This window comes from Patagioenas fasciata, chromosome 10 (genome assembly GCF_037038585.1).
Source record: "Patagioenas fasciata isolate bPatFas1 chromosome 10, bPatFas1.hap1, whole genome shotgun sequence".
Classification (NCBI taxonomy): Eukaryota; Metazoa; Chordata; class Aves; order Columbiformes; family Columbidae; genus Patagioenas; species Patagioenas fasciata.
In genome coordinates this window covers 18466756-18493759 of record NC_092529.1, presented here as the reverse complement: position 1 = coordinate 18493759, position 27004 = coordinate 18466756, and the positions used below count along the sequence as shown (strand labels likewise).

The following is a 27004-nucleotide window of genomic DNA, read 5'->3' as shown; positions in this document are numbered from 1 at the left end:
GATCCCAGCTGTGTGTGGAAGGAACTACAGTGGCCATTGGAGAACCCACCAGCACCTCGGAAGCCCAGACAACAGGAGATGCCTGTTCCCCAGTTCCCTGGAGCAGCACGACTGCTACCACACAGAAAATCACCATTAAGTACCAACTAGTTAAGGCTTAGTAATAACTGATCGGTGCTTTCACCCTAACCGAGTGACCACATTACTTCCGAGCTGCGGGCAGCGGCGTCACTATCCAACGTGCGCATGCGCGGCGTCCGCGCACATGCGCAGTGAGGACACGCTCCCGCCTGACCGCGGGTCAGGGGCAGCAACATGGCTGCGCCCGTGTGCGCGCCCGGGGCACGGCCAGACCGGGGGGTTTAGTCCCGTCCCGTGGTGCGGGGAGCTGGTCTGTGCCGCGTCGTGTGGCCACCGCGTACCGCCACCCCTGCATGGAGCCTCGAGAGTCCTGGGCGGCCTTGGCGGTGAGTGAGCGCGCCCGGGCCTGCCCGTTGCCAAGGCGACATGGCGGCCTGTGCAGGCGGAGCGGCAGGAGCGCGCCTGGGTGGCGGGAGCGCGCCTGGGCCCGTCCCCTTTGGCTTCAGCAGCCGCCCCCGGGCCAGGGTTGTCGGGGTCGTGGAGCCTGTGCTTCGTGCTGCATTTCCCACCCTAAAACTGCTTTTCAGCACGTACTCCCAGCAGAGCCCCATGTGGGGGGCAAAGCTCCCAGGCCCCAGAACTGGGAGCCCCCTGGTAAACCCCCAGCGCTCGTCCCCGGCGCTGTGTGGGGCAGCAGGGCCGTGGCGCCCCCATGGCAAGGGGAGAGCTGGGGGACACCCCAGAGGCACTCAACTGAAAGGTCATGGTTCAATAATTAGGTCCTGGTTTCATTAAATCGCTTTACTGACCTTAACGGGTACGTCCAGTTCCTGGGCAAGGTTTTCAGCTGTTCCTCTGCTGATAACGCTGCTGTTACAAAAGGTAGGGGAGAAGGTGCGGTCTTATTATCTAAAAATCATGACCACGTTCTGCTGATGGTTTGAGCACACAGGTGTTGTTGCCCTCTGGCAGGTGCTCTATTAGCCGCTTCATGAATTTAAATGACATTTAAGATACAGAACTTTGAAAACTAAAGAAGCAATTAGTAACTTTTGATTCATGTTTTAACAGATGGGTAGATTAAATCTGATCAATGTTATTTTGAACAGATAAGGATTTTGATGAAAAAGAGGGAAGAAAAATCAATACATGCAAAATAGCGAACTAGATTAAAAAAAGTAATTAACTTATTGATTAAAACTTTAGTAGTAGATTGTGAACACCTCCCTGAATCCTCTGTTGGCCCTGGAGAAAAGAAGTGCGAATCACACACATGTGATTTGTATTCAGGCTGAGTTAAAAATTGGTGCAGCTGCTTCTTGTGTGCTGTTCTATATGTGGTAGACTTCAAACCATTTATTTCACTCTCTTGTTTTTAACAAGTCATTATTTTCTACAAACCAGACATGTCGTTTAGAAACACAGACAACAGAAAAAGATGGAGCTCTAGTTGAAACTACTTGGGGTTTAGTTCTAAGGATTGCTTTGGATAGAAACCTTCTCCTTTTCTTTACGACTCTGAAAGTATCTTTTTTTTTTTCCTTATAGGCTTTTGTCAGCAAAAGAATGTAAAGCAGTTTTACTTTAGGCTTTGTTCAACCAAGGAAATTGGGGGTCTAACACTTTAAATGAGGATATTTGTTCAAAAAATGTAAATGTGCTTTCTAGCAATACTTATGGGGGAAGCAGACTTGATTCTGTCTTTGCCTGATCTTATCACACAACTTCCTAGAGGTGCTGGTCATCCTGTGCTGTGTCACCTTGATCAGTGACATTCACTGTCTTGCTTATAGGCATAGGGGGTAAGCGTTGCATTGCTTTGCTTGTGCTATTCAAAACACTGAGATTGTTTTGAAAATACCTTAAAAATGGTTTAGAAGTTGTAATGTCTGTTACTTTCTTGCTTTTGTTGAAGCTTCCTTGTTGTGGCTATAGAATCTATTGAGGTCTGTGTAAGACTGTCAGTTTATAATTAGACTTCAGGATACAGTCAGTAGTGCTTTGGTTTTTAGGCATGCGTCAGTTACATAAGCACCACAGCTTCACCCCTTTGAATATTAATATACTTTATTCCATGGTTTTGTTTTGAAGGCTGGTGGAGTTGCTGGTGTCTGTGTTGACTTGATCCTTTTTCCCCTGGATACTGTAAAAACAAGACTGCAGAGTCCTCAAGGATTTAGGAAGGCTGGTGGTTTTCGTGGCATCTATGCTGGAGTTCCGTCCACTGCTATAGGATCCTTTCCAAATGGTAAATTTTCTTTGGATTATGCTTTGTCGTCTTTAAATGGGAACTTATGTAGTACAGGACATTGATGTCTGTCGCTTCCTCTCCTTCAGGTGACTGGATTCTATAAGTCCATGTCCAGCTGTGAGGAGCAGTTTCTAGAATTGTACAGCATTGAACAAGTTCTTTGAGTGAGCCTGGAGTAAAGGCTGCTGCATGTTTGCTTTGAAAAGCAACCCTTACTCCTTGGAAGTGTTCCTGGATGTGTCATAGGCCCATTCTTATTTATAGGGACACCCTAAATCATTTCTAGGTGCCAGAGAGGGCTTGAGCCTTGCTTCCCCTGGATACTTTTGTCATGACACACCCTTTCAGGGCATTGGAAATGAATCCGAGGGAATTCAAACTGCTTGAGCACTGGAGGTCTTTTGAGTTAATTGCCATGGGGTTGCTATGCCTGTCCTTTTCTCCCTGGAAACAACACTTACAATGAGAAGACATCAGGAATATTTTTGAAACTGAAGCTTTAAAAAAGTAAATGCTTGTAGTCCCTGGAGAGAAAAAACATCTAAAATTGCTAATGCCTTTGTCCATTTTGTCTTTGTAGGGAAGGATAAAAAAGCAGCAAGCTATGCTGTCAGTCGTGTTAGGACAACTTTGCTGACAAATCCACTGACACCTTCAGATGTTTGATGTCCTTCATAAGATGATATTAAAAAATTCAGTTCTTTATCTTGTGTGTTCTCTTATCTCCTTTTGTGTTGATAACTATCTTTTGATTAGCAGAAAGCAATTCACATAGCCCTTCTTTACAATTAAAATCTGTTCCCCCGTAAGACATGTCATTTTTTTTCAGGATTTACATCTTCAAAATCTGAACTGTGGTTTTATCTTTCCAACATATGACTGAGAACTAAAATTATCTTTAGAAGAAGGGGTAACCCTTAAGGTGCAAGTGCCTTTGTAGTTGTCTGTTGCAGTGAATAAACACAGCTCATGTTGCTGTGCTCAGTTTAGTTCTGTATGTTTCTTGTTCACTGGACAGGACTTGTAAGAGTTCTTCATAAGCTTTGAAGAATTTTTTTTCTGGAGCTAGAATGCCAAATATTAAACTGATGATAACTAGGAAGAAGTTTTTAATAACTGCTGCTGAAATAGGTTGCACGTTGTAGGGTAGCAGACTTGTATGGTGATTTTTTTTTCTTTTCAATTAATCAACTGTTTTTTTTTTCCAAATAATAAAGATGATCCATCCAATTCAACAAACCAGCCTTCTCTTTACCCTTCCTATCTTTTAATATCTTTTAATATGAATATGGAAGATACCATTTTTTCAAAACCTATTGGACATTCGTGACTAATTAACACATCTTTCCTTATCTCAATACTAAATACAGCCTTAAGTCTTGATTCCGCTACTGTTAACACGAAGCTTTCCAGTGATAGCCAGGAGCATGAACTTCTGAAGGAATTACCCCACAGATTGTGTTGATACTGTTGTACTGTTTGGGGGTAAAAATACCCTGTTTTCAACTACAGTGTTAGAATAATAGGTGACAAAATCCACATTTATATGTTTTTATGCTAGTTCTGTGATGGAGGAACAGTTAAATGACTGCATGTATTCTTAAATTTCAGCTGCTGCATTTTTTATCACCTATGAGAATGTGAAATCCATGCTGCCCCACAGCTCTACACCTTACTTGACGCCTGCAACACACATGGTGGCTGCGTCCCTTGGGGAAGTGGTAAGAAAGATGTTCATGTGTTGTGTGTCTGTGGGAGGCGAGGCCCAGGTTTGATGTCATATCTTTTTTGAATGTTGATCGTCTCTGTACTTGTGACAGTTCTCATTAAAATAGTAGTTTTCTGTGAGAAAATGATAACTGGGTAATTTAATCATCAGTAGCTGAAGAACGGTGGGCTACAGATGATTCCTTGCATGATTACAAAACCTGTTGCCCGTTTTTTCCAAGGTGGTCTGTAGTCTCATGAGCCTCACAATTTGGGCATTTACTGCTTTTACTTTCAGACTGACAAAGGGAGATGCAGCGTAAATTGAATGTGTTACTCAGGGCTGTATCGAGTGCTTGTCTTTGCTGCTCTAAGGCCAGAGAAATATATGGTGATAGCCATTGAAATGGCAATCTGACTTTATGGTATGGAAGCTATGATGTTGTAACAGCCGTTTTTCAGCTAATAAGGTTCTGCTTTTTGTTAGGTTTTCCTCTTAGTGTGATGGGAGAACTAAGCTGTAAAATAACTGAGATAGGGATTTAGAGGTTTGCTACAACAAACCTGTAATAAAAATAACAGAACGCAATATCTTCTCACATTTGTTTTATATAAAGTCTTAGCCGATCAATAGAAATATAAAAACTATTCCAAATTACATCAGGGTGAAAGCTATAATTATAGTTTTATTGATTAGTCATTAAATTTTAATCAGGGCATAACCACTGGGACTATTATTTTGTCAGTAGTTTTTTTTTTAATATGTACTTTTCTCCTTTGTACACTTTAATAATCACTATGATATAAATTGCTTTTAAATGTGAAATAATGAGCCAAAGACTCTGTCATGTTAGGATTCCCAAGGCATCTCTTTAGATTCCCAAACTGTCTTTTTACAAAATGGAGAAATTAAGATTTAGAGCAAGAAACTGCTGTTGAGTTTGTAGGGTTGCTGTTCCTTCACTGTTGAGTATAAATGAGTCAGTTACCTTCTTGTGCATCACTAAAATGTGAGTACGTGCGAAGCTTAACGGTACATTAATGCTGACTAATCTGTGTTTTGACTGTGACCCAGTAAAAATAATAAAATAGGTAAAGAGAAAAAAATGCAAAGGTTGCATCAAGATATATTGAAATATATGGGAGAAATCAGTCAGTCAAATGGGAGGGTTCAGTTCTTATAGCAGCCACTCTTCTGTATTGTTGACAGCCTTTGTAAATTAGTGGGAAACATGGTCCCCTGGAACTGGTTTGGTCCAATTTCCCAGTTCCAGGCGAGGAGGCACAAAACCAAGCAGTAAAAAAGCAGTGGGTGTAGCATGTGTTTTCTTTTCCTTTTAGGCAGGAGGAATATAGAAGGCTAATCTCATCTCCCAGAGTGAGATAAAGGAAAGTACATAGAAAATCTGACCCCGTTAAACATAATTATTTTTTCCTATAACTGAATCTTGCTGTATGGGGACTCTGAGTATCCCATAATACATGAAAAATTACTCACAAAGACACAGCCAAAACTCTGGAGAGCAGATACATGCTATAGCATCTCATCTAGGAAGAAGGTTGACTAATACATGAGTTACCAAGGGGGGAAAAAACCCTTATTATACCACTCGGGTAACTGAAATTTGGAGATAGGAAACACACTTACTGAGTCCAGGGCTTCGGAATTTTTCATCTTGAGTCTGCATTGCCCTGTATGTTTAGTTTGCCTGTATCTTTACAGTGAGCTGCCAAATGTACTTGGAAAACATGATATCATAGGGAGTGGAAAGGAAAACCAGATGTTCTAAAATTTTACTTTTAATATTCTAAGGCGGTGTAAGTAACTCTGGGAAGGAACAGTATTTTTAACCTCCTAGTGCCCATTTTAAATAATAACTAGGTGCATCTTGCATAGTTAATTGTATAGCCCCAGATTGATTTGTACAGAATTTTTTATGGCACTTTAATTATGACGGTGAATATTATTGATTACAAGAAACTTTGATAAAGAGACGTCTCTCTCTGGGCATCCCCCTACCAGGCTCCTGCAAACATGGTTTTATGAGACAAGTTTGAGATTGTCCCAGTTTGACTGATGAGGTTTCCTTCATGAGTGCCAAAGTGGCTGGGTTCCGCACAGTTAATTTTATATCCTGCTGGCTTTTCCATGGAGGTGAGAATAAAGTCATTTGGATCACATTCTAGAGCAGCCAGCTGACAACAGGCTTTTCGGTCTGATGTTTAGATGTTGTTATGGTTACAGTCTGAGCTTTGCAAGATATTCAGTGAAAATTTTGGGCTGTTGCCTGTAAATATCAGGTTCACTCTCATCTTTCTGATATTTTATTTTTGATTGGCTATTTTTGGTGATGTCTTTTTTTTTTTTTTAATTATTTCCCTCTACTCTGTAGGAAAACAAGGTACTTTGACTTCAGCTCACTTGTGAGATGAAGTGTGGGGGAAGACTGAGAACCAGGGTGAGAGGTAGATGTCCTGTTCTTTTGGCAGCTAGCAGTAATGACCGTGCTCTGAAAGTAGATTACCAGATGAAGTTACTGAGCTGCTTTTGTCCTTGTGCAGGTTTCCAGAGTACTTTAGGATTACAGCACTGGAGATGTGTTAACACTACAGTGTGTCCCCAAGGCTGACAGATACCAGGTTATTGCAATGAAGTGCTGTGTCTGCAGAGTGTGCTGTGGCACCAGAGAGTAACTCAGATCCTGAAAACTGCCTAATCATATTGGTGACGCTGTGCCTGCATTTGTTTGTCCTGTAAAACTTTTAAGCAGATGTAGCCATGATACTTTAGGTGCCTCATCTGGCTTGTTTTCATTCTGCTTCAGCGTCTGTGCACTGTGGTCCCTTGAGTTCTATAAATGCTGGACAAGCTTATAAGTCTAGAAAGGTGTTTCTGGTCTGGCTGCAAGAGTGCTACGACTTGGGCTACCTCCTGGGCTTTAGTGGAACACAAACCTCGCAGGAAGAGGTGGAAACTTCAGCGATGTTCTGAGAGAGCTCTGAATGGTTAGATAGGGACTCCCTTTGAAGGTGAGAGGCTTGGCTGTCCTCAGCAAGGATTTTAGCACAGCCTCACACTTAAGTATTTTTTCCAAAATTTGAGGAAGGCATGTTGAAACAATTTGAATTCAAACGTTCAAAAGTTTTGTCACAATTTTGTGATAAGCGTGTGGTTCATCTGTGATTAGAATGTGAACCTCAGTATTAATAACTTAGGAAGTTTCTTATCTGCTGTTGGATGCTCTAGGGAGAGTTGCTCCTCAATCCACAATGTCTGCTGCAACAAAGAAGTGATTTAGTACTTATTGCATCTAGACCTTGGGCCAATGGTTTTGAATTTAACTATCCCTTTTCTAAGAACTGAACTAATAAATGGATAAAATTGTTTAAAAATGGAAATTCGCATTGTCTGTTGTGCATCCTATCTCCTCTCAACCAGTGTAGTATGGGCTGGCAGACCATAGTATTCAAAGTAGTATCCAAAGTCTGACAGCAGCCAAAGTTTGATGGAACCTCTTCCACAGTACTTAAGTTTGTTTGTTTCTTTTCTGTTTTCATTGATCAGTGCCTGTCATTTTAGGGATGACTGTATCTTTTGTTCTGTGCATATCTGGATGCATATAGGGACTGAGAAGGAGAATGTGCTGACCCCAGCAAGACGAGCAATGTTGGGGACTGCAGCAACGTAGGTAGTCTTTTGAATAAATTGTGCTGAATTTTGAAATATTCATAAATTAATCTAGGTGAGGTCAGCTCTGTAATACAGGTGCTGCAGGATTTTTGCCAAATCCTTATACAGAAGCATAGCTGAGGAGTGGTTGGAAGATGGTTGTGAAGGTGAGACTGCTGCCATTAAGGGCCAGTGGAGGAGGAGCATAGTTTGAGCGGATGGAAACTCAAATTAGAGCTGCAGCTGAAAATTGATTGTAAATAAAGATGAATGGAGGCATGAATCCACAAATGCTGCCAACAAATTCATCATACAATTAAAGGCTGAAACAGCAAATTAAGAACTGTCAAACAGCTGAACAGCCACCCAAGCTGATCTTCTCTCATGTGCTCTGTGTTAACTGCATCTCCTCCTTTTCATCAGCCACCTTTCCTGGATTGCTTTGTGTTATCTACTCAATTCAGGGCTTAGAGCACATGCTACTTTGCAGTAAAGAGTAGAAGCTTGATGGTTGTCATCTCTTTTCTTTCAATCCTAGGGCTGATATTCAGCCAATTTAGTAATATTTGTAGCACAAAATGTCAATAGGGGAAAGCTAATTTGGTTTAAAGAGTACACATGAGAAATAAATAATTTAGAAGTATTTCCTGATGGATTTCCTGGCTTGCAATGTATTTTGCCAGAGTCAGCTTTGAAAATGTCTGAGATAGTTTAAGGTAAGTTTATTCCAAAGTAAGGTTCTGTACAGGATTTGTCAGGAATAACTATTTCTAAATAGCTCCATATGTGGACAAGCCCATAATTCTTCAAGTGAAAAGGCTGTAGGAAAGAGTAGGGGATCAATTAAAGGAAAATACTTGATAAAATACAATGTAGTTGAAATTTCCGTGTTCTGGGCCAATGTAACCCCAAGAGACCAAGCAAATTGTAAAATACTAGTCATCTTTCAACAGGAGACTTAATGTGTTTTCAGAAAATATTGCCTATGTTCTCTTGCCTGGAATCTCATTAACATTTGTCCTCCTGTAACACAGCCTGACCCCACTTGGCTCCTGGGAAACAGTTTTATGCTGGATGGGATGCACCACACTACTTGTGCTGAAAGAACAGTTTGGCTGGTGGATGCGATTAGTTTCTTGCACCTTTCAAAATAAGTTTAACAGACTCTCAGTGGTGGAAGAGCTGCTGGGATAGATTGCATCATGCAGAAAATTCTGTAGGTTAAATTAAGGGTCTACTCTTCCTTTTGGCTTTAGGGCTTTCTGTGTTTAAATGTGGTAGTAATTTATGATTCAAGCATCAACCAGGCTAAGGAAGATTTTTTTTTCTTTAAGCTATTCAGCTGTCTGATTTCTGCCACTTGAGTTTAAACCAACTACTTGTGACCGTACTGAGCAAAAATCTGTGGGACAGTTTGTGCTGGAGTACAAAAGAGTTGTGTACAACTGCTGGCCACTTTCTGTAAGTTTTACATTTAATTTTAAAAAGGAAACAAACTCTACATTGATTAAACTTTGAAAGACTTAATTTAGTTATGCAAAGCACACAAACTTTTAAAACACCTGCAGGGAGAAGAACTTCTGTAAAGAAGTGTTCAGTGTCAGGCTTGTCAGCTTCACAAACTTTCCTGTTTCTTTGCTCATTAACTGATATAACTGGTGTAACAGTTTCTCCTTGCTGTGAAGAGAACTTGGCAGATATTTCCACTGTTTGAAGGGGAAAAAAATAAGTTTTCCAAGGTGTTTCTGACATGGCTGATGGAGAAGTAGGCAGGGAACCCACAGCAAGAGTTGTAGGTCGTGTTGCTGGGCGATTGAAGAGCCACACATGGGGTAGAAAATTGTGAGAGAGGGGAAGGAGCCCATGTTGAGAGGGCTACTGAAGTGATGGACTTCAGGCAGCTGGGGTGAAAAGGCTCAGCCAAGATGGCCATTGAGAAGGAAGAAGTATGTGGTGGTGCAGACGATGCTCTGGAGGAGGAAGAAGGGAGCTCTTGGACAGTGATAATAAGGAGCTGACTTAAGTTTGACAATGACAGGATGTTAATAACACCCTGCAAAACAGCTCTGCTGATTCCAGGTGAAGTCATCTAAGGTGGAAACTTGGAGGAAGTTGAAAACATTTCTGCAGAAGCTCCAGTTTTCCAAATGCTTGTGATATGCAGTCCCTGTGAACGGTCTCATCTCTGAAATAGTATGTTTGTAAGCTCTGGGAGGTGCTGAGATCTGAAGGATCTTGCTGGGTGAGATTGCTCTTTGAAGAAATGTTTCCTGCCAGCGTACAGGGAGCTGCAGTTAAATTAATGAAGGCCCTGTTGTGGCAGTCAGAGGAAAAGATGGGACAAAGAGCTTGGCATTGTCTAAACCTTCCCATTAGTTAAAACTTGTTCTCTCCATGGGTTTTAAATTAGGAACGGAGTCACCTGTTGGTGACCCCAGCAGCTTTGCACAGCACTGAATTTAACTGTGCTGAAAGGGCACAGCCGTGCTGTGCACAGTACGGAAGGGGAAAACAAGATTAGCGTAATCTGAGTTTTTATTTTGAAGACAAACACTTTTTCTCTGGGGTTGGCACTTAAAGCAGAAAGTGATAGTGGGCAGTACAAATATTGGGCAGTTTCTGCCCTCCCTGGAGACAGTTTCCTCATTAAAATAGGTGTCAATGCTTCAATTCTCCACTTCAGATTTGCTTCAGCAGGTAGTACAGCCTGCTGACAAACGTGTGGAACTTGAGTTGTGACCCACAGCAGATTACAGACCATAGAAACTTACATTTTTGTTCTGTCTTGGTCAAAAGAGAGCAGTTATTTACATGAAGGCTTATTGGTGTTTGAACTGTTACCAGTCTATGATTGCAGCAACTCAGGCTTCTCTCTTCAAAGGAAATATGAAACCAAATGACAATTGCATATTTCATGTTCCTCTGCTTTTCTGTTAATTTTCCTGGTGGTGAGAAGGGTGATGCAGTTCATCTTCCATCTACAGATAGAATCTCATGCTCCCCACCTCCCCTGCTATTTAACATTCCCAGTCCAAGAACTGTGACCAGAGTCTAGAAACAATTATTGGGAGGATGAAATACTTTGTTAATCTCATAATACTGCATCAAAATAGTTCTTTTTCCTCTTGTATCGGAGAAGGGAATCCCAATGAGATCTGAAAAAACAAACATAAACTTACCGAGTTTGGAAAGGCATGGGAAGCTGCAGTGCTGCATTCAAGGCTTGCTGAGAGCCATGAACTTGAACCAAAAGGGAAATTTCTACTTCTTTTTCAGGATCCAAGGGAAATCGGTGCAATTTAAGATCTCTTAATTTTAGACTCGCATAAGAATTTAATAATTCAGCTATCTGAGGAATGGAAAAGGACATTTTTCATGTTTCAGATTAAAAATAGCAACTTCCTACTTAAAAGGGAGCATCTGACATAGAAATTCAGATGCTCAGATTATGTTGTATTTATTAATATATTTTGGGAAGCAGCATTTTTTAATATTAAAAAAAACCCCAACGAATTAACCCCAACACCACACACCTGAGCTATAAGGTAACTTTTGTCTGCAGGAGTATGTCCAGGGCCAATGCAGAGTGCACTTAAAAAGAAACACCAACCAAACAAAAAAAACGCATAAACAAACAAAACCAACCCACACCAAACCCAAAACACTAAAAACATCTTTATTGTTCAGTCTCTTTCAGCAGGGTTTTAGAGTTGCTCCATTTCATTTTTCTTGCTCTTTCTACGTTATGTTGGAACATGTAATCCTTCTGACCTTCAAGAATGGGGTGAGAGATGAGGATTTTGTTACCAAATTGACTGCAGCCTAAACATGTGTCCTTTGATAAGTCATTGCCTCTTTGTTGTCATTTTTGTGCAGCAGCTTTTTCTCCTGAATGGGTTAGTGATTATCTTGCACAGGTATTGTGAGGTTTCGTTTAAAGTCTCTGCTCTCTGGATACAAAGTTGTATAGTGTCGTAAATTAGGTTCTTATTTGATTAAGAATGAACTTATGCAAATGACATTTAAGAGTAACTCTCCCCAGGTATGTTCCTCTAGTTCTGTGTTAAGTATTAAGTTATATTTATGTGGTGAACATCATTTAAAGCTTCCCCGCCTATTCAGACAAAGTCATTAAAACTAACCTCCTGCTTGGGAAATTTAAAATGAAAATCCTTTAGAAAGTGCTTTAAAGGGTTTAAAGCTGCAACACAGAAAAGTTTTCTGGAGCTTACCACGTTTCTGGATCCAAATTTCAAAGTAGGCTTAGCAAGCCAGAGATTTGCTGTGAATCGCCGAGTGCAGGTTCCCAAATCACCAGCCCCTATCATGTCCCAGAGCGGTTCTCTGTCCTGAGACTACTCTTCTCCTGCCTTGGAGCAGAATGGCTGGATAATTACGAAGTGGAAAAAATCCGGTCTTGATCCTCACCCAAGCCCAGGTTAGTTCAGAGACCAGATCAGTTCATTAGCCCCGAGGACACCAGGTGCTGGCATCTTAACAGGATGGGCTTTTAATCTTTGCCCTTCAGTAGTCTTAAGGGCATGGGTAATATCTCTATTTTATTAAAGATAAGAACTTCTCAGTATGATTGTGGCAGCATTTAAGAGTGTGAGTCAGATCATCAGCTGAGCAAGCTGCATGCCAGGCTGTGTAAGGAAATGCTTTTTCCAGCTGCTCTTATTAGAGCTACAAAACTGTGAATAGTGTTGTACCAGCTGCCTCCCCAGTTCTGAGAAAATCCTTCCATGCATCAACCCAATTTAAATACCCAGCACAAGCCCTTCATAGCAAGTGTGACACCTGCTCTGTCCTCTTTCAAATGGCTCTGCAGACATCTCGTGCACAGATCATGCCTGCGAGGTTAGTGCCTGAAATGTAGTGTAGTTCCCTTATAACAAATGCACATGTTGTCTTTGGTTGTCTACTAAGTCCTACAAAACCAGTCATGTAGAAAATGGTTAACTTGGAGCACAAAGGGTGGAAGTGAAAGGCTGTTAATCTAAATGTGATATGTTTATGTTTGGATAATAATACATCTCTGAAGACCAGGAGGAGTTGTATTCTTTTCTAAAGATGTTGTCACTGTCTTCTGTTTGGCTTTGCATAAAGAGCAGAACATTGGATAGAAAAGCAAGGACATGCCAGTGAACTAGAAGTGGTGTCATGGTGGTTTGCAGATAAGTGCTTGCTCCAGAATTTGCATATTTGTAGTGGCAATGCAATGGGTTTTTTTCTAGTCCAACCATCTAATTCAGCTTCTTTGTCATGTTAACCACAAAACCATTAAAAAAAAGAATATCTTCCTGTTGGTTGGAAGTTTTCTTCAGCCGTTTTCACAGTAGGCTGTGTTTGCTGGTTTCCCTGGATGAGCTGTGTACAGCTCACAGCTTTCACAGTTCCCTGGCTATTGAATCATTAAGGCCCGGGGAGACCCACCTGCATCAAACCCCCTTGGAAGCAGGGCTGTCCCCTCTTTGTTCTTTGTTATGTGTCTTGTGTTACTGTCCAGACAAAAATGATCAGTAGCCTTGTGCTGATTTCTGAACAGCTGCTGCAGCTTTAGGTAGGATTGGCTCCTATCTAGAAGTTAGTGATTTAAAATAAAAGTATTTTGAATGAAGTTAGGTGAGCCCATACAAAAGACTGCGGGTTTCTGGTGCTATTTGCAGTGTATCTTTTCGGTTAGCTACAGCCATGTAGCAACAGGTTTCAGGTGTACTGAAACAGTTTAAATTGGTATATAAAGAGGCTTTGTGTTGATTTCAATGCACTTTTGAGACTTTAATTGCACCGGTCAATCTTCATGATCTGTTGAGGAATCGGCCAGAACCATCAGGGAAGTCTGTTTCCAACATGAATCTGGCCAGGAGATGGCAGCATCGATTCATCAAGGAGTATCACAAAATAAAACCACCTTTCCCCAAACTGGCAGAAGAAAAAAATCACCTTCATTTCATTGGAAGATATATTGTCTTAGCAATACATAGATAAATGTTAACAAAATAGTCCTGTTTTTGCTTTTATCCCTAACTGGTTAATGCAAGGTAGCAAATTAAAAATGCATGTAGGTTTGCATCTAAATAGTAGCGTCACCCTTTGACCTGGTCATGATTTAAGACAAGGATTTGGAAATTCCATACTCTTTTGTTCAGATGTGATTGCATTATTAAAAGACTAGAAAGGTAATAGATGCTAGTATTGTCATTTCTGCCTACCCGGTCTGTAAACTAAGAAGAGCTTTGCTTGTAGCTATAAAATTGGGTTTTGCTAACAGGTCAAGGATTTTTAGTTTTAAGCTTTGTTTCAGTGTTATTGTCTTCCTGCCCTTATGGTATGTATGGTATGCATTGACATGGGAGAGAGAATCTGAAAACTGGAGAACCGTATTACCTGACCTGGTAAATAAGGAAGGAACCCACAGGTCAGCACCCATTTTCCCCATGAACTTGATCTGTAGGATCTTGATTCTTTCCATTCCCATCAAAAGATGGAAATAACTCCTTGCTCTAGAGCTTGCTTGGAAAAATGAGCATAGCCCGTATCAACAGGGTGATGTTGTCTGATGCCTTAATGTTTGCTGAGGTGACCAAGGACCCGCTGCTGTCCCCTCTCCATGGCTGACTATGCAGAGGGTTGCCAGAGCGCTAATTCATCCTGGGGACATCCCCAAAACCGGTAGGATACACCAGGAGTGGCCTGAGTTTTGCCGCCTGTGTTGTGCTCTTCTGTAGCAACAGGTTACCCCTATGTAAACAGCCAAGAGACTAAAAAGCAAATTCTTCCTGGGATCTTGGTGATTAGGGAAGTAAATGGCCCCCACCATGGGAGGTCATGTTATTGTCTGTCTTCTGTGTCTGTTTTTCTAGTACTTGATGGATGTGCAGGTAAAAGCAAATGCATGGACAGCTACTGCAGCGCAGCCACATAATTATATCTTTCACCCGTGCTCGTGCAATTTGCTTATAGCTTTTTGATGTCTGAAAATTCAAGCATGAATTCTACTGGTACAGTGTTACCATACTGCTGCTGCTTTAATATGTTTAGCTAAGAAAGTGAACTGTGGAGATGTGCATTGTGTTCTTTTAACTTTGGCAGCGTTACCTGGAAGGTGCTGCGGTGATTGAGAATTTTCTGCACCCATCTGTCCTAGGTTGTTACTTTTTTAACCCTGTGGGCTAATAAGATATGTGTGAACTTCATCTCACATACTTCCCTTTAGAGACCCACGTTTGACATCAAAAGACCGCTCGGATTGTTATTGATAGTAAGGTACACATGTAGGAACAAATAAGGTAACACGTTGTAAGTTCAAGTGCACAGTGAAAATGTCACCATGCAGTCTGATGTTGGCAGTTGCGGCTCATGGCTTTTTTAGTACCAGAAGTGCCCTGTGGAGCCAATCTGACAGCGCAGCCCAGGTGACACGAGCCTTTATTGCCTTTCATAACAACACAGTGTAATCACTGTTTTTGTTCTTGTGCAGCCACAGATTCCCTTGCAAGCGCAAATTCAAATGGGAAAAACATCAAAGTTAATTTGAAATGAAATGCACCCCAAGTAGTGCGGGGGAAATGGAGATGTTACTTTGTAGCCGCCCTTCTCCTGCCAAAACTGCAGCACCCCAGATGTCAGGAAGCCACGCTGGGCTCTTTGTCTGCTCTTGATTGACTAGATTGTTTTCATCCCAGCCTTTTTAAAGCTTTCCTCCTGCCTCCGTATTTTTAAGGAATAAAAAAGCTAATATAAGGACATGGAGTGTTATGAAGCATGAAGTTCTATAAATATTTATGCTGAACTATCAAAAAACTTGACAGTTCTTATTTTCTTGACAGATTGGGGTCACTTGTTATTTTTGACCCTGAGAACTGAAGAGCGTATGGAGTTAGATCTGTTTGTAATGACTTCTGGATATTGTTGTGTGGTAAAACCGTAGGAATGTAACACAATAATGGATTTTTTTCTTGGTCTCTTTGTGAAAATGGAACTTAAACCTTGTACTGTGTTACCCACAAAAGACCACTCAGGTTGCCATCTCTGTGCAATCTGGCTGTGCATTCCTGAACTTAAATTCTCTTTGGCACATGTGGGTTTCTGAGTTAGCAGCTTAGTTTGCCACTTCAGGTGGACAGCTTTCCCCTAGGTTGCTCTTGAAGTACTCAGTGATCGCCCTTACATCTAGGGATCAAATTCATTGCAGTGTGTTCCTGAGCCTGGCACAAGATGGGACCAAGGAAGGCTAAAAATGTGGCAAAGGCCTGTGATGTCTCCAGCGTTTTACCTCCAGTCCCTGGGGCCAACTGAAGACAAACTTGTCTAAAAGTTGAAATGCTGGTAAACAGGCGTTTTCTAGAGAGCTGAGAGGCTTCTAACTCTCTAACATTTCAGGATTCTCATTCCTCGAAATGATGTGCACACATGATTAGCTCTTACCTGAAGTCATAGTGGCTGGTGAACGTCTCACGGTCACTTTAGGCTTTTTAAGAAAAGCTGGAGCTTTGTGGCAGCAGCCACATTATTACATCCAGCTGCAGAGGCCCTTCTTGCCTAGTAAATTCATTGTATAGGAAAGAATCAATCCAATGCTTCACCTTGAATGAAATCCAGTGTGTTTTAAGGTAAACATTGACTATATTGTATGCATGTAATGCTAACTGGAGTGTCTCTTGCTGTCAGCCACTAGAGGGCACAAAGGAACCACTTAGGAGGGAAGTTTGTTTGTTCTTCAAGTCCTGAATTTCCAGTTTAGATTTGAGAGTGGGGGAAAAATTCCTGTGGATGCCAGAAGGCAAGACGGCTTCCAGATTTTGGTTTCATTGATGACTGATCCCACCCAACTCTGCTGGAAGTCAAAAATCTCAAGGATACTCACATTTTCCTGTTAGTACAATTTTGTGTTCAGAAAGTATATAGGTCTTGGAGCAAATACATAAGCTGCTCATAAACAGCTTTTAAGTTCAAGTCATATAATCAGAAAAATTATTTCCTCATTTCTCAGGTTTCTGTACTTGGAACAATCTCTAAATGTGTCAGCTGTGTGCAAAGTAAGGCAGCAAAAGGAATTGCTTTCTGAACTTACACTTGTTTTGCAGGTCGCATGCCTCATACGGGTTCCATCAGAGGTTGTCAAGCAAAGGGCCCAGGTCTCTTCTTCCTCGAGTACCCTCCGGATTCTCTCCCACACCCTGTATCATGAGGTGAGTTCAAAGCAACATTTTAAAGAAGTTGCTTCTTTCTTCCAACTCAGTGCTGTACATGTCCGGAAGCATTCCTACAACTTTATTCCAGTTCTGTGGTCTCCCACCACTTTCCTGCCTATTCTTCTGTTGTCAAAAGTGATTGGCATGTTATGTCTAAGGAAACTAAACACCCATGTCTCCCATGTGTGTGCAGTTGCATGCGTACTCTAAACGACTCCTTTGTTTCCTCCTCCTTTTACATGGGGTACCTGCAACTAAAAAAACAAAACAGCCCAAAACCAACAAAGGCAAAAAAACGCACAAAAAACCCAAGCAAACAAAAACCATAGAAACACCCAACCAACCAAAAAAATAAACACCACCAAAATGAGACTTAGCTTTCCGGTTTCCAAAACTCTACATGTATTTGTGCAAACAGCCCTTGTCTGGAACAACAGGATGTCGAGTCTCTGTATCTAGAGTTTGTTGAATGGTTTACAGTTTTGGAGCAGGCTCTGGGGGGGCATATTCTAAAAGCACCAGGCAGAGGCTCTGTAGGGGCTTTGGAAATGAGTGCTCATCCAGCATTGGCAACTTCTGGAAAATAAGAGCTTTTGTCATCTTTTCAGTAGTTATACTGTTTAATCCTGTAAAACGTGTTCACCCCTGTTTTTACAGAGTCTCACAACAGGTGTTTTGCAAGTTCTATTCCATGAGAGAAAGTGGGTCCTGAAAATGCTGTGGGGAAAAATATTATACCCATTTCTGATATGTAAAATCCAGGAAAAGGAAGACATAAATATGACCTTTGAATAATCCAATTGATTTTTATTATGCTGGAACTTCTTTCTGTCATTTGGTTATTTCTGAACTTGGTCATTCTGCTCTGAAAGCTGGTGCATTCAAAACCACGTTTTTCCCCTTCTTTCTAGCTGGCCAGAGACATGCCCAACACTGGAATAAAATGTCCTATGAGATATTAAACATAATTTTATATACACTTATAAAATTTCAGTTGTTTCGAATGTTATCAGCTTGTTAAAAATACGAGATATTTGTCTTGATAAAAGCTCTAAAACAAGGCTTAGAGGGTGGACATTGGAAGCTGTCATCCGATAGGTTAATTTTGCATGGGCTATTTAAACAGAACAGTAATAGTTTCAAAATATTTACGAGCTAGTGGATACTTCCAGACCAAAATATTGGGCAAGTAGAGTTTCAAATAATATGTTTCTGTGCCTTCTCACCTTTTTAACTGTAAGGTATATTTTCTTCTCTATTACTGATTATTTTGAACAGTGGTTAAATGTTCTTTGAAATGAACATAAAAACCTCTGGCATTGTAAATCATGCAGTACAGTATACAATGTTATAATCAATATAGTCAATTTGCAAGAAGTTCAGGTCTGACATTCAGTAATGCTGTAGCACTTGCCTCGTAATCACCGATAAATTGTAGTCTTTGGCTACCTAATTAATTCCCTATAGCTGATGCTTTCTTTTGTTGGTTTACAGGGTATTCAAGGACTTTATCGGGGTTATAAAAGCACAGTATTAAGAGAGGTAAAACACTTGTCTTTCTCTTTTTTTTTAATTGATTCCTTTGCCTTGCTTTGTTTTCTAACAAGATAGTAGTACAGTTGAGATCAGTTGCTCTAACCATAAGCTCTAAATCGTAGCATGTTTCATTCTAGATAAATTATGAGCTTGTAATTTAAACAGAATACTGATAATGTGCACTAAAAAAACCTGTCATACATGCAAGACATCATCTAGCATCCCATCTCTCATTTCTGTTGCTGCTAAATCATAAAAGGATGGAAAGGTATATGTTAACATGATGAAAACCATAAAATAAAGTACTGGAAGCTTCTTCAAGTCTTGTGATTGCATCGTGTGAAATATGTATTCCAACAATGGTGAACTGGTGGCATCAGGCCAAGTTTGGCACAGACAGATTTAGGCTTTCTTTAAATATATTTGTCAGCAGATGCCAAGAGATTAGCTGTCATCTGTATATAGGGAGCATTGTGTGCTCTTTTTTTATTTAAGGAAAAAAAATGTGTGAAAGAAATTCATTTAGTCTATAGCTGTGATATGGCATTACTTAACTCTAAATCAGAAGTATTAATACTTCACTCTTGGAAAACAAATGGAGCTAAAAATATTTTTTGCCTGCTTGGCAGAAAATAGTTCCTAAACGAAAATATCTTCATAAATGTACTGTGAATGAGAGGATTAGTGTCATGGAAGTGTTTGACGTGCTGTGTGAACTGAAGGCAGATTATAAAAAAAGTAGAAAAACATATTGATGAACAACTTTAAGTGTGAAAATGTTCCAGAATTGGATCCCAGGAGGTCATATTTGACAAGAAATTGTATCATGAGTACCTCAAATACAAAGAGGAGGCTCAATTAGTATGGAAACATAACAGCTATTGCCCAGGAAAAGTTCTTTACTGGCTGTGTTCAATGATACCTGTTGGTTTGTCCTCTCCTTATATAGCTCAACTGAGTACAAAAGGTTTGGGTATTTGCTGCTATTGTTTTTGAAACACAGGATCAGATCTGTTGATTGTGTTGCCATTGATGACAATGGAGGCTTTTTAAGCCTTCATTCAACAGCTCTGCTTTTAAAAGCCTTTCTTCATGCTGAAAACTGTTTTTAGGATGGTTATGTTAGCCAGCTCTTGTTAAGTTTATGGAACAAAGATGGATGTTACCTAAAAAAAGAAATACCCAATTTAGTGATCCTTAAAGTGCTGACAAATGATAATGCTCTGCAGTCTATTTCAGTAGTTTTGAATGTTTAAAAAATTAGTTATTTGTGCAGAGATGACACCTGCTTTTCTGAACGTAACCCCCACCACAGCTTCATCCTGCACTTATTTTCTGGCTCACTAAACACGTGTTATTCACTCAGATTTCATTTGGAGATGGGCAAAAAAGGCCAACGCATCGTTTTGATTTCTCTGAGGAGTTCTGAATAAATGAATAAATTTAGATCCCATTGAATACTGATTTTGAATACTAACAGGTAGATAAAGCACACGGTTACTACTGGGTGCTATTCTCCATATTTGTTTTGACATATGTCAGGGTGGTAATTAATTTGCAGACCATATTCATGGCGTAGTGTGTGACCCTGCTGAGATAACTTTGTTTACTCAAAATGGCAGCACTTTGTTGGAAATATAATGGGGGTCCTCTCCATTATGTATATTCATAAACGATCCTTCAGAACTGATTTCAGGTGAAGTATTGCTTTTTGGGAGAATCTGTCCAATAGAATGAGAAATACATGATTACCAAATGAAATGTGCTTTCTTTTCAAGATGAAACAAATTATAGATGATGTCTAAAAAAAAAAAATCTTTGAATTTAACACTGTTAAGACTGTTGCATTTTTCTAACACTAAATATTGTAAGGCAATGGCCACTTGAATAAGAACAGGATATTGAACCTTCAGCTGGAACTGTTGTAAGCCTGATATTTAATTTTACTATTTTCCCTTCTCTTTAAGTACAGTTCTTCTTTAAGGCAAAGTCTTTATTTTCAGATAAAAATCTATATTCATTCGTTATGGGACACATCCAGGTAGCTGCAATACATATATATGCCGATATTTAATTCCAGAAGACTTTTGTACTTACAGAATTTGTTTACGTGCTTTGGTTCTTTACTTATACAAAACCTTTCGTTTAGTTACAGTGGAGTGGGATTTTTGCATAGAGGGGCTTCAGTGCATGATTTTTCATTTAAAAATAATTGGAAAAGGCTGAAAATATTGATAGTCTTAGGATGATTATATTCTTGCGCTGGCAAAATTCTTAAGCCAGAATTTAAGAAAGGTTAATTTTAGTTGTTGCATCAGGATAACATTTTCCATATTACGTAAAGCAGATTTTGGTCCCTAAATAAAGATCTGCTTGCTAATTGCTTAGACTCAACTGAAAATGAGTCTGATTGTTTGTAAAGGGAGTTCAGTGTTAAAACCTCATATTTTCCTAGAACATAGGAGATCTTTTCAGCACAGCCTTATTCTGCTCCATGTAATTTGCATTAGCTGATGTGCTGCTTCTGTTCTGTTGCAAGGTAGTTGTTTCATAATTCATTTTTGATTCTCACTCTTGCTTATGCCCCTTATTTTCTTGTCAGAATACCTTCTGTACAAATGAATATCAGAAGAGAAAGAAATAACTTTGTATGAGTGTACCTCAATGCTTGGAATTTTTGGCTGCTGGCCTTCCCTACCTCCTTTTTGGTGCCTGTTCTCTTGTGTCCGTTAAATTTTGGTCTTTACTTCTTCCTTTGATGTAGTTACACTGAACTAATCCATGAATCGAAAGGGAAGTGGGGTACAGTGCATCATTCTGTTGGCAGTAGGAGCCTGGAAGAGGCATCTGTGCTCCAAGGGGAAAGCTTTTGTGATAAAGCACCAAGTGGGAGTACGGTTATTAGGTTGCTGAATGAGACTTTGAATAAACGGCAGAAATCGGAGGCTGTGAAATCATGTGGAATTCCCATTATGTCATTTCCAAAGCAAATCCAAGTGAGAATTGTCCTTTCCTATGGTTGTAGTGTATCAGTGTGCATCGGTGTGGAAACTGGATCATGCTACTAAGAACAGTCAATGAACAGGTAAATTTACTCATGTTTTCCAGAACAGAGACAAGTTCATTTGTAAAATCTCCAGCCATCTTATAACAAGGCAGGAGCAGACTATAAACCCACTGTAAAACCTCTAGAATGTATTTAATGGGAACGTAGTTCTGCTGCTGGGATCTAATATAAGTAAATGGAGCCAGATTTTTAATTCCTGCATAATTCATTTTATTAACTATGACCAAGTAGAACATCTGTTAAAATTCCATAATGTTCAGTTCATGGGAAAAAGAGAGAAACCCCTGAGTTCCCGTTGGAGCTTTTCCATTTCCATTAATGTTACAGGACTCTAGCAGATGTCTTAAAAGGACATTATTACGAATGAGAGGACAACACACAAGAAAATAAAGTGCCTTGTGCGGTTTGCCTGCATACAATGAGTTACTTCACCATCTGTCTCTCTAGGTGCAGGTTGCAGCTTCGCACAAGCAGTGCCACGGTTAACTGTAATGTCCCTTCTGTCTTGAGTTACCATAGTGTGGAAGAACTGAGCAAGTCCTGAGTTCTGTGTGGTATTAACCTCTTTCGTCACTTTCAAAAATACTGCAGATAGACTGGGCCCTAGCCCAGGAGTAGTTTCAAAAGGAGCTAAAATTAGTATTAAACTCTTCCTTAAAGGGGATGGAGGATGACTGGCTCTTTGTAACTCACAGGTGTCTTGAAAGAAGACTGAGAATCGCTTTCTAATGCCAGTCTTTGCTGTGCATGATAACCTTGTCCCCTGACTTGTAGACTCTTTTGAGACAGTTCAGGCTCTCTGCTTGTGGTGGCCTCCGTTCAGGTAGAGCTGGTAATGACACTTTACCTGACAATGTTGTTTCAGACCTCAGAGCTCTGAATTTGAAAGTGAACTACTGGTAAGTCTGAACCCAACTCTTGTACAGCGTGCTGTTGATTTTACTTTCAGTGAGACGGCCTAGGCATCACTTTAAAGAGTCCTAGTTTATTGAAGTCAGTACAGTTGTGGGTTGGCTTGTGATGGTTTTTATGTTTGTTTTTCCTCCCCTTCAGTGTATGCAAGTCAGAACCCTAAGTGGATGAAGACAGCTACTGCTATCTTGGGAGAGGGAGAGTACTCCATGCTATATTAATTTCGGAGAGGAGAAAGACAGCTAGTTCAAAGTATGCTATTGCATTAACGAGTGTTGCGACAAACAGGCAACAAATTGGGGGCTCTTCCCAATCTCAGAAAGCCAAGAAGTAATAATGTCTCTTGAGGAGGGGCTAGTGCTTTTTGTGTGTGTGCTGCAGAGCTAGTGTCCTGATGTATCATATATATCAAAAGGGATATGCAGGATATGCAGTGCAGCCTATGCAGATGAAGAAGGAACTAGAAGAAAAAAGACCAACAAAAAACTCCACCTTAATGACTTGCTACCTGGGAGAGAGAATCTAAAGCAACTGGCAGCAAAATGTGCCTTAAAGGCAACACCTGCTGCATTTTCCTAAATTTAAAGGCTCAGTGAACAAAGGATGCTGAGAAGGGTTGTGTAAAAATGTGAAGCCCAGCTGAGATACGTTAAAACACTGTTGACTGAGGGAGGGAGGGGATCTCTGAGGGCTGAGCTCGATAGGGAACAGTCTGCAAACAGGGAGCCTGGTTTGTTTATCCACTAGAGGTAGTTTTGCATGCTTTTCCTTTGTTAGGACATCTTTATATAAATATCCTGTTCTCCTAGCTGTTAGAGGGTTTTTTTTAAAGTTTATCTCTGTTGCTGTAGGACAGAAAGAATGTTATTAATACATTCTTTTACTTGCACAATTAGAACTTTGATCTTCTATTATTCTCTGTGTATTACAGAGCAGATGTCCATAGAAATGGGCAAACAGGACACTATCTTAATACAATATTTGGAAAAATAAACATCCTCCTTAATGAAATATGTGCAGTATCTGTCTTTTGTTACCTTCTGGACAAGTGAACTGGCTTTTTTTATTTTGCAATTCTGGACAGGTTAGGTTTAACCAGGAATTTGCCAGGCAGGGTCTCTAATACTGGGGGTTTTGACTTCTACTGGGAAACCAGCATTTCTTTGGCTGTGGTGTTTCCATATAGAAAAAGAACAGTCTCATGAAAGGGATAGGGACTGTAAAATGGATTAACTGGCTAGCCCCTGCCATGTGGAAAGTTGAGCAGAAGTTGTGTGACATGATTTATGGGTGGAAATTTGAAAAATAAGTCCCTGCTTTTCCCACACCATAAACATTAGCCTGTCATGGAAAGCCTATCACTGGAGTTGTATCAGCTCTTGTATCACTTGCACCATTCTAGATATCTGTGTTCAAGGGATTTTCATTTTGAAAGGTGTGTAAGATTTAAAGGTAATTCTTGTGGGGTAAGAGCAGGGGCAAGTCCATGCTCTGGGATAAGGGCTCAGGCACATCCCTGCCTCTTACGTGGAACACTGACACATGGACAGAAGACATCATTGTCTTTTGCTGTTGTAGGTTATGCTCATTGCCTTTTCTCTGTAAACGCTGGAATAGTACTTGGAAATGAACATGGAGACCTTGAAAAGCAGTTACAAATGACTTTTACAGACCACAAAATAACCCTGCTTTTTCTAATTTACCAGTTGTGGGAAATAAGTTTGGTGACATGCCTGAATGGCAAATAAACCAGCCAGGGTGGACAGAGACCTCAGGCAAATTCCTTGTTGAAGTTTGGAGTGCAAGGGGTGTCATTTTTTTTTTGGTAAGCATGTGCAATGATCTCAGATTTTCTGATTGAACTCTATTTCTCAGGCTAGGTGTAATATCCATATATACTGATTAGAAGCAGAATGCAGCCATCCTTGCTGCCATCGATTTACAGTTTACCAGTGGAGTGTACAATTATTGCATCTGTCTGGTATCAGTGGATATCTTAAGATGAAAAGAATTTCATGTATGCAGAGTGTTTCTGTATTTTGAACACCACGGCCTTGCATCCAGCATCTTTGAACAGAAAAAAACTTTGAAAACTATGTGGACTAAAAAGGGTTTATGTGATCTGATAATGCAGATTCTCTCCAAGTGAATGTATATGCAAGCAGTGTCTTGAAGGAAGCATATCCTACTGCATGCTTGAAACAGAGATACTATTTCCATACATTCTGTGAGTGGCTTTGCTAAAGCATTTTTGCAAATGATGTTTTCTGCAGTCTTCATGGTGTAGGCATTTTCTTCTTCACCAAACACATTCCTAACTTTGTTCTGGTTTTCTTCATGCTGTGATAATGTATATGTGATTTTTGTTGTTGTTGTGTGTGGTGGTTTGTTATGTTGGTTTTTTTGTTTGGTTGGGTTTTATTTTAATATAACCTAAAAACTATGTTCTTTACATTGATTGCTTTTAATTTTCACATGTTTCACAATGGCTTGAAGAGCACACATGCTTTCTCCACTGGAGAGCATGAATTTCCCCACCTAAACAAACTTATCTGTGGCAAAGAATCTGGAGTTGGTTGCAAATCCCTTATGAAGGAGAACACACCAAAAGCATCCCTTTCCCTCATGGGAAGGTGGGACTGTAAGAAGAGGAAGGACAGGCACCAAGAGATCTATTCCTCACTGTAAAAGGAGGAGAAAAGACTTGAAATAGTAAGAGTACTAAGTAGCAAGTAAGTGAGGAGAAGGGGTATTTAAATACTTTGTTTTGTTTTTTTTTTTTTTAAAGCTGTCTGATAGTGTCACTGGATGAGCAACATCTTTAAATCTTTCCAGGGCAAACTAAGGATTTTAGAGTTAATGGAATAACTTTGAATCTTCAGTCATTGTAGCCTGACAGCGTGACACTGAAGTCAGAGGAAGCCACTACAAGTCTAATGGGACTGGACAGTTGTGCCTACTGCTGTAAAATCTGGCTGGCCTTAACACTTGTGACTGTTTCAAAGCAAAAAAAAAAGAAAGAAACAAACAAAAATCTATGATTTTTTTTTTTTTTTTGCTGAGTGATGACTTCTTAGTTTTAATTCCACAGCCACATTCCACTATGAACAACTGTGTTTTGTCTGTCTAAATTCTTTCTGTAGTTCTCAGTGGGAGGGAAGATTTCCTGTTTTACTAAATTGTAGAGTAATCCTGCTGGTGGCCGGGCTGTAGCTGGTCAAGATGATGCTTCATTCATGGGTGAAGCAATTTCTATATGTCTGTGCTGAAGTGGGTAATTCTTTAACCCTAAAAAGGTATGTGCATGTTGTATATCTGTTTATATAAAATCTGTACAAAGAGACATAGGGATGCATGTACATGTAAAATATGGTATTGTTTTTAATAATACCTTGTCAAGCGTTTGGACTCCATGAAGCAACTAGTCCTATAAATGCGTGTGACTGGTGTGGAACAACAAGCAGTTTAGCAATTTTCTAAAAGTACAGGGCTGTCTTTCAAGGATGAAATTGTACCCTGAAGTAGACCAAAACATGATTTTTACAGTGGAATACTTCCATTACTGGAATCACACTGCTGTCAATATTAATAGCAATTGTCTGGTTTTCACACCTGGGCTGCTATTACCCGATTTCTCTACATCTGCTAAAAAACAGAAGCACAGTTAAAAGGATTAGCAATCCAAGATCAAAAGCTTTTTCCCCAAATTGCTTGTATGATGTTAACTCAACCAGTGGTTCTGCTTTAACACAAAGACCTGAGTGTCTCTTCTGGCCAGGAGAAGATGCTCTTGAGGACCTGAGGGCATAGTGGGGTTGTGGGGAGCAGGGCTGGTGTGGAGCCAGGAGCCAGGGCTGGCTGGTGTCTGCTTGCCCTTGAACTTGGCAGCAACCGGGAGCCTTTAACACTTGGGAGTCTCCAGCCACTAATTGAGTGGTGGCTGTCATCTTGCTTTCTCTTTTATCAGAAAGATAACGTTTTCATATTCTGTAGCTTGTTGAAGTAATTCTGCAAGAGGGAGGTCTGAAGGTATTGACATGTGAGCTCTAGTGATTTTTTTGTGATGGTCCCCTCCTTTCTGCTGTGGCTTCAACACCTCTTTAGCTTAAATTAGCAGGAAGCAGCAGCTTTGAGCTGCAGTTCAAAGAACAGCCTGATATATACTGGCTTCTTCTGGTACAGCATGAGGAACCTCTGGCAGTGGGGCTGGGGAAAATCTCCTCTTAAATCATCCCAGCATTGATTGTGAGAATTTGTCATCCATACCCTCAATTTGAAAATCCAGGTCTGCAGGTATCATCAATATCATGCCTGTCAGTGATGCTGGGTTTGCTGGGAGCCTTAGTCCTTGAATTACCATTTGTGCAGATTTTGAAGGTGGTATTACCATGATCTTTCATCTGTAGGTACAACAGCAGATTTGAAGTGATGTAGCTAAAGCATGTAGAGGAAACTGTTTTTCATCTAGACTGCTGCTGCTGAAACCGTGCCTTCATTTGAACAGTGATAATTCCACCCAACCCTGACACGTCACTAGATTATATATGCATATAATGGCCCTGTTACTTGCTTATATACTTATG

The 27004-nt window shown here is 40.3% G+C and overlaps 1 protein-coding gene across 4 annotated transcripts in view; it reads left to right on the top strand.

The window, feature by feature from the left end:
* Nucleotides 1-265: 265 nt before the first annotated feature.
* Nucleotides 266-27004, top strand: part of SLC25A26 (solute carrier family 25 member 26) — an 82589-nt gene continuing 55850 nt past the window's right edge. For 2 of the 4 annotated variants that reach the window (XM_071813256.1, XM_065846014.2), the window contains exons 1-5: nucleotides 311-467; nucleotides 2173-2329; nucleotides 3944-4053; nucleotides 16799-16903; nucleotides 18401-18448. In XM_071813256.1, coding sequence (XP_071669357.1) covers nucleotides 435-467; nucleotides 2173-2329; nucleotides 3944-4053; nucleotides 16799-16903; nucleotides 18401-18448 — 453 coding nt within the window. In that variant the 5' untranslated portion in view covers nucleotides 311-434. Of the gene's footprint in view, nucleotides 468-2172; nucleotides 2330-3943; nucleotides 4054-16798; nucleotides 16904-18400; nucleotides 18449-21467; nucleotides 21528-27004 lie in introns of all 4 variants that reach the window. The other 2 variants (XM_071813255.1, XM_065846013.2) reach the window with 2 other exon arrangements.